The following is a 13435-nucleotide window of genomic DNA, read 5'->3' on the forward strand; positions in this document are numbered from 1 at the left end:
TTGGATATGGCGTACATGTGGTAAGAATATACCCAGATCCTTGACATAACGTGGCCTCAACAATGCTCCCCGCATACACACTACTCGGACTCCCTCCAGTCACTATCTGGCAGAGTAGAGGTAGCAAGATTATACACTAGCTGATCCGGAAGCTTCCTAGAGAGTTACCAATAGGTTCAGTCCGGTGTACTAACTAGCGGCCGGCCTGCGAACACCGTTTTAGAGCTGTACCCTCGAAATGTAAGGAATATTGGATCTCGCCACGACATTCATCATAACCTCAAAAATCGTCAATCATACTGCATGATGGAAGAGATAGGGAAGGGTTGGCCGGAACTTAGCTCTAGAGACTAAACATGGGTTCCACCACTTCAAGCCTCCAATAAGCAAAGTGGTGGTATTTCACCGATTGATGAGTCATCTACCACCTAGTACTGCCTGGTAACATAGAGGGGCGGCGTTCCTCCATGTGGTGTGGGCGCCACACCTCGACCCCTGCTTACGTTGGTTCACACCTGGGTGGTCACCCACCATGTACTTGTGCATGAAGGTTATACCCAGGATTACTAACAGTCCCACCATCGTGAAGGTGCAAGCAGAGGATTTGGCTGTCATAGACCGTCCGGACTTCGCCGAAATTGGGTCCACTTTGACTTGAGTGTCACCCGAATATCAGTTCCATCAGCGTTTTAGACTCACAGGTAGCAAGAACAGCTTGTCTGGCATATCTGAGAGAATGTCTGTGACAGCCTCAAGGACCATTAGCACATTAGCATCTAAAACATACTGTGCTGTGTATATTATACCTGTATAAATGTGTTGGTGAGTCGATTTACATTGTGCTAGCTAAAAAAACTCAGAATAATTTGCAAAGAGTAGGGGGCTACCTCTCTACCTTAGTTGAGCTAATTGTGACGCCAACTGAAGACACTTTAAGAAATTCTACAGCCTTCAATTGGATCCTTCCATGATAGTATAGTGGCAAAACCACTATATTTTCATGGGAGACCTCAGGCAGCATACTATCTCACAATGTGCATACTTGGACCACACACATCATCTCAGGACTACATCTATCCCTTTTGATTATTAATTAGTCTGACTGCCCTCTTACGGATAGAGTTTAGTAATTTAGGAGAGTTTGGGAATCCCATCTCAGATGTGGGAAGAACATTCATTGGTTGGGCAGAATTGTGATAATTTGTATAGTCAGGGGTTATATAAAAGAAAAGTTACAGTGAAACTACATAGGATTCAGAGGAAGAAGTATTTGTTATATGCTTATGCCTTAAAAAGAAAAGATATATGATTATAACTAGAAAGATGAAGGGTTTTTTTTTTTTTTTTAATAGCAAGGAAACAGCAGACTTTTTTTTTTTTTTTTTTTTTTGCAAGGATGAACACATGGGTTTCAAAATGGCTGAAGTTTACTAAGTTTTCTTCTCTTCATTGGAGAATTACTTAGAAATCAACTTTTAAGGAACTGGTGGTGATATTCAAAAAGTTGTAGCTGTTTGTGAAGTAACCGGTTTATTAAACTAAAAAGTGGAATGTAACATATTATTATCAGCATACCTATGAATAGGATTTCTATTTAATGAAAGTCATTAATATACAGGAGGAAAGTAAATTTTTGCTAGTATTCCTTTGGGAGAAATCAAGTAAATGCCTTTCTGATGTTTCAACATGGGCATAAGTTTCACTTTATGTACCTAGTGGGTCTAGTGGGTCTTAGAACAGAAGGTTTTGCTCAGATCATTAGGTGATTCATTAAGTTTACAAGATGACAAGAATTATTTATAATCTGTATTCTTTGTCAGTTACAGATTTAACATTATTTGATGGATATTTTCACTGGAAGAATCAAACAAACACATAGAATAATAGGCAATCCATTCCATTATTTCAAAATGATTTCATTCCTTTACACGGACACTCATTTCCATGAAATCACTCTTATTAGATCCTTCCAACAGAAAACATACTTGATATTTACTTGCACAAATTATTCCAAAGTTTGCATAAATAAAAATAAAGCAAATTACAGGACCTCAAAAGAGAAATTAATAATGCTACTGTGATAACAGTAAAATGCACTATAAAACAACATATACATGATAAACAAAGATCCTTGCGATACATTCAGAGGGTAAAAAATTGTTTAAGAAAACTTATAGCTGAAGATCTGTAGGTAATTCTTCCAAAAATTTGCAAGAAAGGAAAAATTTCATGTAAATATACATAACATTAAGCATCACAAAATATGGCAAAACCTCTTAACTCAATATCTTCAATATACAGATTTTAATGAAATCAACTCAGTAGATAATGATTTTATTGTCAACATTTCCTATTACAAACTAACCCAAATTGAGAATTACCTCCTTTAATGAAAATCTAAACTACACTTAGTTACTACTTAAACTCTTCTGAATGTGTGGTTATCTGCTGCTGAGTTTCATCCTGAAGCTAAGTGGTGATCCTCTTCAGTTTGATATACTGAACAGTTCCCCCCCACCACACACACACACACACACACACACACACACACACACACACACACACACACACACACACACACACACACAGTATTCTGACAAGCATGCCTTGGTCTGGTTGGACTCTTCAGGACTTGTTCACCTCCCTGCTTCCATCATCTATCATTGAACTTAATGTTTAGGAACTCTTTTGGACTTAGTGTAACATTTTTTTCATTATTTTTACTTTTTTAATAGCTAGTACTTGTGTTGAAGTTTTGTTGTTTCATTTGTAAAAAATAAAAAAAAATTTTTTTTTCCTTGTACATAGGAAACTGTATATTTCTAAAGCATTTGAAAAGAGGACTGTAATAAACTATTATCTTTGCTGGAATGATATGTAAGAGACAAAAGTTGCAACTCTCCAAGCGAAGTTTTACTGGTAGTATAACCAGAGGGGTACTGGCAGTATAACCGAAAAGGTACACATTGTCATAAGTTCAGATTGGAGATTTTACATAAAACACAATAATAAATAAATACACAAAATACAATATAAAATACCTGAATTCTGCTGTCTTCAGCTGCAAGAAAAGAGCGTACTAATTCTTGGATTACACCATATGAAAAATTTTCTTCTTCTATGTTAACAATGAAAGGAGTCTGAGTATCTTTTGGATTGAAGCTCTTTACTTCTAGTCTATAAAATATACAGAAAACTAACACTGTAACCCATGAAAGTAAAATAACAAAGAAATAAATATGGGTCACTATGAAAAAGATTGATCATGTTAAAAAACATGCACAAACCAAAACATAGTCAATGATATAAACAGATCTTATAAAATATTCTATAATTTAATCATAATTATAATAACTAAACAAAAAACAATAAATTTAAATTTTATTTCAGAAATTTTCATCAACCAAGTTGTTAAAGGGTTCAAAAAGTCTTAAGAAATAAAGGAATCAACTATTTAAAAAAAATTTCAAATAATTAATATATATAACCAACCATATATAATTAACATTTCTTCTATAATGTTATTTAATTTTGGTTATTTATATAGTGTTAATCAAAAAGATCAATGTTCCTTTAGAATAAATAAAATTATCACATAAAAATCAGAAAAACATGAAATAGCGGGCAATTTTTCACTCATATAAAAAGCTCAACAGTAAATTGATATATAAAACTTATAATGAGACTTTGGCACTTCAGTACTAAAAATTCATTAGAACTTAACTTTAGATATAACTCCAACTTGTTACTTATCAATTAATATAGAGCAATGTCATATTACATGATATGACGTTACTGTTGTGTACAGAAACTGCAGAAAATACAGTAGATACAAAGTAAAGGAACTACAGAAAATATAGTAGTTATTACAAAGTACAGTAACTACAATAATGTACTCTGAACCATCTGTACAGTATAGTACAGCATGGCACAGTATTTCACCTGTAACTTGTATAGTACCACATTGTACTTTGTACAATAAGGCTTATTGTAATTATTGTACAAAGTACAATAACTGCAGTTAGTACTTTAGTAACTGGGATATCCCTGCAGTTTTGCAAAAGCCTTTCAATATCTTTAAATGGCTTTTGATCACAATTTCCCATTTGATCACTTTGCAAAATCTTTTATATTTCTTTATATTTGCTCACAAATTTAGGTAACCAAGTCATCTTTTCCAAACAATAACTATAAAACAGTGAATATTTTCTTACAAATATAAACCAAACTTCTTTTTTACAAAACAAAAATCACTAAAAGAAAGAAAGCAAAACCATTATTAATTGTAAAACAATTAATAGCAAAAAATAAAAAATATTTTAAAATAAAAAAAACTTGTCTGAACGTTTTATTCTTTTAAACACCACAATAAACAAAAAAAAACAAAAAAAGCATCATATGATATGTGATCAAAATTATTTGGAATCTCTCCTCACCCACTTCAAACAAATGTGCAAGAAGTTCCCTGTGCATGTACACTGGCTGCCTGAGCAGCAGCAACAGTACGTCAGAAGTATAGGTTTTGAACTGGAACTCATAGACCTTCACTGAGCAGGTCTAAAAACATCACTGAGCAGGTCTAAGAAGACAAAGGAGTATCCATCAGTAGGTCAGCCATCCACAGGAAGCTGCATAGCCTTGGTTTCAATAGGGAACTGTGCATAAGCCCATTACAAAGGTCATCAATACAAAAGAGAATGCAGAGATGTTGTTCCCAATGTTCGTGGACTCTAGAGTGTGGCAAAAGTGATACAGAGCAACAAATCTCACTACACAATCTTTTGTTCTGATAGACACATTTCAATGTGGGGACTGCATGGAGAGAAGTTCCTCTCAGAGTGTGCCATCTCAATCATAAAAGTCTGGTGGGGGTGGTTTCATTGATGGTATGGAGCTGTTTCAGCTTATTCAGACTTTGCAGTTAATGTGTTAAAAGCACTTAAAAAAATTATGAGAATGCTTACAAGTTTTAAGGAGGTTATTCTGTCATACAATTAGGGTAAATATTATGCAAGAGCTTATGAACATATAAAAGCCTGTAGAAAAGTAACATGAAGATATTGTGTGTTTAATGTAAAATTTTTAAAAAATATTCATAACAAAATAACCTTCCAGGGTCTACTGCACCAATTTCTCCCAAACATTCTGCCAATGTAATCCTTGCAGAAATATCAGTTTCCCTGCATCCTGACAGAATCTACAAATAAAATGAATTGAGAGTTATAAATAGCTACAGCTAAAATCACCATAAAAAGTTATACAATTTTAAAAGAAAGAAATATTTATATTCACTGGTAATTTTCTATAGTAATTAAAACCATTAAAAATAAATTACAGTGATACATTTTTCAAGGGTGGGAGAAAAGGTTTTTTTTGTGCTTTTTTATACTGCAGACAATATTGTGATATTAAATGCAAGATCTTCAAGAATCTCAAATAAATTAAAGATTACTGAGAATTTGGTATGAAAATTAGTTACAAAAAACATCTACAAAAGTTGGGAAAATGTACAGTGAAAATTTACAGCACAGAATAAATAACTAAAAATAAACCAATTAGTAATCTTGCATATTTAGAATGTCTTTAATGAAAATGGAAGATCAGACAAGGAAATAAACATTAGAATAAATAAAGCAGGAGAAATTAGCCATAAACAAAATTAGTTGTTTATAACACAGTTTTTAAGTTTTATTTAAATTATAGAGCTGAAAACTGAATAAGACAAGCAGGAATTAATCAAACATTAGAATCTTCAGAAATAAGAGTTTTAAGAAAAATAATCTAACTGGTGGAAGCAATGACAAGATCATATTACTAATGAGGAAATCAGAAAAAATCTTGGGGTAACAAATAACCAATAAAAGGTAGGTCAGTGAAGTAAACTTAAAATGGTATAGACACGTTATTGTTATTATTTGGTTTTTAGGAGCATTAGCAACTAAGGCCATATTGCTCCGGGATATGTGGTGGTCATTTCCTGACCTTTCCACGTCCTCTGTATTTGGTGGTGACGGGCTCGAACCCCGGTCTAATCAAGAAGCGTGTGCTACGCACTGCTTCTCCTTCCCACCTGGCTACGGAGGCGCCAGGTATAGACACGTAAAGAGTGTGAAAGAAGGAGATTACATAATCAAATATTTGAAAAAAAAAAAAAAGTTGAATGGTAATAGGCCCAGAGGAACAAGAGAAAGATAAACTTATGGTGTCACACAAGCATTAGAAGAAAGAGGATGTACTCTGGCTAGGATAAAGATTTAATGGGAAATAGGACAGCAAGGAGGAAAATTGTAAATGAAAGAATGATAGTTCTGAAGAACTGATTTGTATACTATCATAGTGATCTGTACATCTACTGGATGTACAGATCACTATGATATTTGGGTATAACAGATTTGGATGATGATGATGTAAAAATACTATTTATAAAAAATATTACCAAAATTAAGCATTACCGTTATAATCAGGTGAGACATACGGGGATCAACAGATTCTCTTCCTTGAAAGCAGTCATCAACAGTAATCTGTAAGAAAGATTAAAAACAATAAATTATAATTTAGCATTTCTACAAATGGAAAATTCTGAAAATAAGTGTTAACCTATTCTAAACTATTAAAACAGTTGTTGAATATATGTTTTTCATGATATTAGCCTAGGGGTTATCATCTATAAAGATTAGTAGCTAGTTAAAAGATGTTTATGGAGAATTTCTCCTGTCTGCAATGAAGATAAAAATCTACCATAACTAATAAGAATTAGATTATTGTAGATTTTTCTGTAATTAATAACAATTAACCTAAGAAAGTAGTTTATTTGTATATTTATGAGGTCATAATAAAAGGTGAAGAAACAGACTACAGTACACTGACAGCTTGGCTGCAACAGTTGTACAGCCAGGCCTCACATAACACAAGTTCGATTAACGCGTTTTTCAGTTACCACTATTTGAAAAAATTATACCGCTTTTCACTTTACACGATGCAAATTTCCAGTTAACGCAATCTTTTTTTTTTATGTGATAATTAAAAAAGATTTGAATGGCGCATTAAGCTTACTGTGCATTGGATGGGCAATAAACAAACGCTTGCCTGCTGCCCGCCTGAGTGTGTTCCATCAACCATTGGAAGAAAACGTGTTACTTGTTTGTCTCCCGCAAATAAAGTCAATGCAGACTTGATTTAAAAATTCTAATTTTTAAATGAGCCAGATGAAAACGTTACCACAAAGGAGATAACGGTAAAAGAACTAGATGAAATCTTTCATATTGCAGAGAACCTCAAACAAAAGGTTCGGTTCTCTGTGATATTTATTTTGCTAGGGCACAGAGAAGATTGTTGTCAGCTATTGGAAATTGATTGCTGAAAAGAGAAAGTCAACACTATTCAAACAATTCTGTTCAAATATTTCCATAACAAATTGTTTCTTCATTGTGTATTTTATGTCAGAGGTTCCCAAACTTTCTCGGTTCACGGCACCCTTAGTGTCTCAGTAATTTTTTTCATGGCGAACCTAGACAAAAAGAAATACCTAACAGTTCCGTTTATTAAGTAGTTAGGTCCAAACAACTTAATAAGAAATGTTGAAACTGTGAACTACCTCGAGCTAGTAGTTCGCGCGGTGTCTGACAGATGTCAAGTATCGCTGTGTTTCCCTCGAAAATTTAAAATATTCCGTGGTGCACAGTTTGGCAACAGCTGTTTTATGCAATAAACATTTAATTCCATAATTATTTTCATTATCTTTTACATGGTATACAGTTTAAAAGTTATTTAAAAGGTATTTTTAAAATTCTTTATGAACATTCCTGAAGGTCAAGGACCAATTATAATTTTTCCTATTGATTATTATATTCAATTAACGCGTTTCCGTTTTGCGCGATGCACTCACAGGATGAATTAATCACGTTAATTGAGATCAGCCTGTATCTTGGTGTGGCCATTCCTAAAACTTTCTCATAACTTATTGTAACACAATATACTTATAGTATTATCTAATTAACTAAATTCGATTAAAATCATATTAAATGATATAGTAAATTTAACTTAAACTACTATTAAAATAACCATGCAATTTAAACAATTTATGATGATAAAAAAATATACAATTATCTTCTTTCTAATATTCAGATATCTAATAGTAACCAATTCATTGTCAATAAAAGCAATCATTACTCTTTAAATTCATCATTCATAAGATGATAAGCTTAAATATAAATTAAAATAAATACTGACTGGAACATGTTTTCAGATGGAAAAGATGTGAAACAATTGTGCCTATAGTAGTAGGTTGGTATGGCTATAATAATAACAACTACTCACCTGGTGAGATTTAAGTATTTGCTTTATTTTTCTTAAGGCATGTAGTTTAACATTCAAATTTTCATGACTTATCCCTTTCACAGAGTGGCTTAATGAAGAATAAAAATCTTCCTGGCTGAGAAAGAATATTTAAAAATAACTCTGAGCATAATAACAAAATTCATTAAAACATGACAAATCATATATACTCATTACTTTTAGTTATTTACATTAATAACTAAAAGCAATGAGCATAAGAGTTAAGTAAAATATGCAAAAAAGGAGATAAAATACTCAATGTGTTACTTTATATTTGAGTTATGATTTACAAATAAGTTATCCCTAACTTATTTACAAATTGCTGTGAAAATAGCTAATTATTTAAAAAATTGATACCATTCAGAATTTTCTACTGCAAAAGCTCAACAGAGGAAAGCTGGCATGAAATGATTTAGTTACTAGAGTAATCTCTTAGTTATCATATATTTTATATTATTTATCTCTTATTTATCATCTTCTTCTTCTTCTTTCAGTCACATAGCTCCCTGAGGAGCTGTTGTGGCCACCAACAAATTCCTCCAACTGCATCGATCATGTGCTCTATGAGCGGCATCGCAAAGTGTAATGCCCAGAAGTTCACTGGTCCCATCTTTCCACCTAGTTGCAGGTCTTCCTCTGCACCTCTTCCCCTCGATTTTTCCTTCCATTATATTCTTCAACAGAAAGTTATACTATTTTATATTATTTATCTCTTATTTATCATACTATTTTATATTATTTTTCTCTTATTTATCACATTGTCAATTCCCAAACACTTATTTCCTACATGATTACTACTCCATTTTTGGCCCACTTCTGTCCTTCATTCAAAACACCACATATAACAGAAAAACTTATCCTTCATCCTGGGAAAATGAGTTCAGTTAAAACCATATCAGCAGGAATACCCAAGGAATTCACTATCTGCTCTGCTTTTCTCTTCTTTAATCCTCCCCACTACTTCAAAATAACCATCCCAAAACTGTTTATGCATATGATTTGAATGATATGGTCTCATTCTGTGAAAGTAGACAGATAATCTATGCTTAGATACTATCTGCAACTTCCATCTTTCTTTCATCCTCGCTCTAAATTTTAACAAGTCCAATCATTTCTCTAACTACAAAATCTGTTCCGCTTCAGTTTTCTCTGGCCATTTGCAACACTCAAATTTAAAATGTTCTAGTACATAACAAGCAGGGTATATATGTGAATTCTAAACTAGTTTTCAAAACTCACCATCAAAAGTCTAAGATTAAATACTTTGAGTGTGCTGGGAGCCTTAAACTCTTATTCATATTTTCAATCAAGCCACAATAGTGAAGTATACAAAAACTCACTTGCATCCAGTCGTGCCTTATAGTTCAGTCATTTGGTCTGCTGCTAAAAAATCCAATTTTCTCTTCTCATATCTTCTGAATTTCACATTTTAAAATGGGATAACATTAAAGCTAGAAACTAGTATAGCTCAGATTATATTATAGAGCTCTGTATTATATTCCTATTTTCAAATCAATTGTTCTTGGACCTTTGCAAAAATGTACAATTTAATTCTTCTGTTTCCATCCATTTGGGATAAAATTGGCATCAGTGTCCTCAAAAAATACTAGATCCAGATGCTCTTTATATGCATTACAAAACAGAACCAAAACTGTTTAGATTTTTTTCCTACCCAACACTGAAGCTTATAAACAATTATGAAATCAATGTGCACTCGTTTGTAATAGATAAAGTACATCACTGTAGTGTTGCTGCCAAAATTCTCCAGTAATAACCTGTCCAAGCACAACTACACATTATTTTCTATGTTCATTTTGTACTCTTCCATTAGTTGTACAAGTGTATGTAATCTCCAGCTTAAAATTTTGTTATGTATGTAAGTTTGGAATATTTGTACCTTGGTGTTATTTATTTTTGCAATATTAATTCTGTGATATGCCCATGTGCAGTCAAGGCCAAGTCACTTATTTCAAAAAGTGTTATTTCTTGTTAATTAGTGCCTAATAAACTGATATTTATTTATTATTCCTTCAAAGACCAAAAATATGCCCCTTTTGGGAAAATTTTGATATTTGGGAATAGAAAAGAAGCCAAGTGAAGCAAAATCAGGACAGCTGGAATCATGTGAAAGATTCAACTTAACTTTTACCACCATCTTTGGACAGCCCTGCATTTCAAGATTGATGGTTAATATTTGATGAACACTCACTTTATTCATTCCCAACTGTTCTTCTACAATTGGTATGAACAGATTCATGCACATTTTCAATGTCATTGGATTGCTGGACAAGAATCATCATGAACATTTTCTCTTCTTCAGAAAATTATTTGTGTCACTTAAAACCTCATACCGCTGACAATGCAAACACCCCATAAACTTCTTGTAATAATTCATAACTTTCTTTGAGAGTTTTCTCAACTTAACCAGAAATTTCAGGTTTACATGTTCTACACATTTTTTAAACATTTTCACATTTTGAAGCAAAATTCCCTTTAATTTAATTTAACATTATGAGAGACAATAAATGCACAACTTACAAAAGCCATAATGATAGGTAAAAAAAATTAACATAATACAACATGCACTGACAGCTTTGGCAATGACAATAGCATCTTAGTCTGATCATGCCTGAAACTCTAGTCACACCTCATAGTATGGTATTAATTAAATTAGATTAAGTTCATACTAAATGACACAGCAAAAGATCAAATTTCACTAAACTGCTATTAAAATAATCAGGCAATTTGAATGATTTAAACTAGCAATGTTGAAGAAACTCACAAAAGGATCACTGCAAACCTTAAACAAATTAATACCTTGCAGGCTTTTCTGTATACTTCTTTAAAACTGCATTCACCTGAAGCAATTGTGGTATCTCAGGAACAAAGTAAAGATCGTGAAAAAATTCCTGCAGCTTTGACCTGCAAGATAACATGAATAACTGGAAAAGCAGACATTTATTTTACACATTTCTGTCAATCAATAAGCAAACTTGTATTCTGATCACTAAAAAAAAACATTTAGAAACATTTTCATTTCATATTCCAATACTAAACCAGTCTGCCTTTCCTTTTATGTATTCCCTTTCTTTTTATTTAAGTATGAGAATTTATTTTTGTTTTCTTTTCATTAGATAATCATGTTTCTCTATAAAATACCTATTTAAATCAAGTTTTAAATACTGTAGGAAGTTTGGTATAAAATGGTTGAAATATCATCAACGCCTGAGTGACTACTTACTTAAGATTTTCAAAAAAGTTATTTTCTGTTGTAATTTATGGTCACAAAAACTTTAAAAAGTTATTTCATGACATCAAAAACATGAAATCATATTATCATGTCTCCCATGAAAAATTGAGCTTTGTGATAATTTTATTTGCAACTGTATAAAACATGAAGAGTTCCACAAGTTACTCTCATACTACCATTGACAAAATCCATTGCATGCTGTTGTTGTTGTTATTTGGTTTTTTTAGGAGCATTAGCAACTAAGGCCATATAGCTCCAGGGATATGCTGTGGTCATTCCCTGACCTTTCCGCATCCTCCGTATTTGGTAGTCACGGGCTCGAACCCCGGTCTAATCAAGAAGCGTGTGCTACACACTGCTGCTCCTGACCACCTGGCTACGGAGGCGCCTGCATTGCATGCATATGCAATGTCTATGTACATGTATAATTTGATGTGGTTTTAGTTTCTGTTTTGATTTCCCTCACTCCATGATGCTGTGTGCTGAAAATGATGTAGTCAGGAAATCAATTTTTTTTTTTTTTTCTGCTATTACTAAAAAGATCATTTGTTCTTATAAGTCAGTACAATGTGAGAATAAAGAACATAATATTATGAAATGCACTGTTTTAAACTATTTCATGCCTTTTTATCCAAAAATATAAATGTGAAAAATGTGTCTGTTTAAGACTTTTTTCACATATCCTCTAAAGGGTTAAATACATTTTTAAATGTATATACATTTATACATTTTTAAATGTATAAATGCATTACAGAATCTTTCAATGAGTTTTATTTGACTGAAAAGAGGTACAATGAGAAACTTTAATTTGTGGCCATAAGTTATCTTAGGTTATTATGGTTAAAAAGGAAACAATGATAATAATAATTTAGTTTTACAATGCTCAGAATAGAAATAATAATAATAAAAATGCCATTCTATAGGCTTTTAACTTTTCCTTTAAATATACTTCTACATACTTACTAAAATGCATATTTCGATATATGTTTGTACAAAAGATGCATGCTACTCTCCTAACAGGTTAATTTTTATTTTAAAATAATATCACACAATACTTTTCTTCAATAAATATTAGAAAAAAAAAAAAAAATTCCAAGCAAAATATCAATTTGTGCTAATATTATAAGCTTCTAAATGTTTTGATGAAAAATTATCTGCATATTTTTCTCATCTCATGTAAAACAGGAAAAATTTATTGAAAAAAAGGTAGAGAAATACAGCTGATAAGATACAAAATTAATAAATGAAAAGAACACAAAGTATTTAATATTCTACTTACTGACTATCCACAATCAAAAAGTGGAGGATTTCGGCTACACCTTCACAGTCTAACTGGAGAAGAGGAAGTAAGGTTGCCATAACCTGATTTAGCATCAGTCCCAAAGAAGTTAGTTCAACACTGTTTGAAGCAAAAACAGACAAAAAATAAAACATTTTTCACCATGGTAAATAAAAACAAATTAACAAGCATTTTGTGAACTTAGAGAATAAATAATGTTTCAAAACTTTTCCAATTTCTCAATCACATGCACATTGCATTAATTAAGTCAGTAATAGGGTATTTTTTTAAGAGTGTACCAAGTTATGTTTCTAATTATCAAAAATAGCTTCGCTTGATACATTTAAGTGTTTAAAATTTTCAATAAGCTCTTTCACATTTATGATACCAAGACCTCACCATACCCTGAGGTTACAATATATCGATAACAGGATGCATCCATTTTTAGAACAAACAAAATTAAAAAAAAGATACAAGGCATTGATCTTAAAAGCTTCAAGCTGTTAAGTCTGGTACAACGGTACAGAATATGACATCCTTAACATGTCCTTCCTCACAAGAAGAAATCAAGT

General features: G+C 32.1%; 1 protein-coding gene across 1 annotated transcript in view; it reads right to left on the reverse strand.

Annotated features, from left to right (window-relative positions):
- mei-41 (ATR serine/threonine kinase meiotic 41) overlaps positions 1 to 13435 on the reverse strand; it is a 245650-nt gene that overhangs the window by 184703 nt on the left and 47512 nt on the right. The window contains exons 12-17 of the mRNA XM_090370340.1: positions 12864 to 12983; positions 11152 to 11256; positions 8317 to 8431; positions 6453 to 6521; positions 5109 to 5197; positions 3042 to 3177 (exon numbers count right to left, since the gene is read on the reverse strand). Coding sequence (XP_090226466.1) covers positions 3042 to 3177; positions 5109 to 5197; positions 6453 to 6521; positions 8317 to 8431; positions 11152 to 11256; positions 12864 to 12983 — 634 coding nt within the window. The remainder of the gene's footprint in view (positions 1 to 3041; positions 3178 to 5108; positions 5198 to 6452; positions 6522 to 8316; positions 8432 to 11151; positions 11257 to 12863; positions 12984 to 13435) is intronic.

This window comes from Mastigoproctus giganteus, chromosome 3, assembly GCF_048544385.1.
Source record: "Mastigoproctus giganteus isolate SK-2022 chromosome 3, ASM4854438v1, whole genome shotgun sequence".
NCBI classification, from domain to species: domain Eukaryota; kingdom Metazoa; phylum Arthropoda; class Arachnida; order Uropygi; family Thelyphonidae; genus Mastigoproctus; species Mastigoproctus giganteus.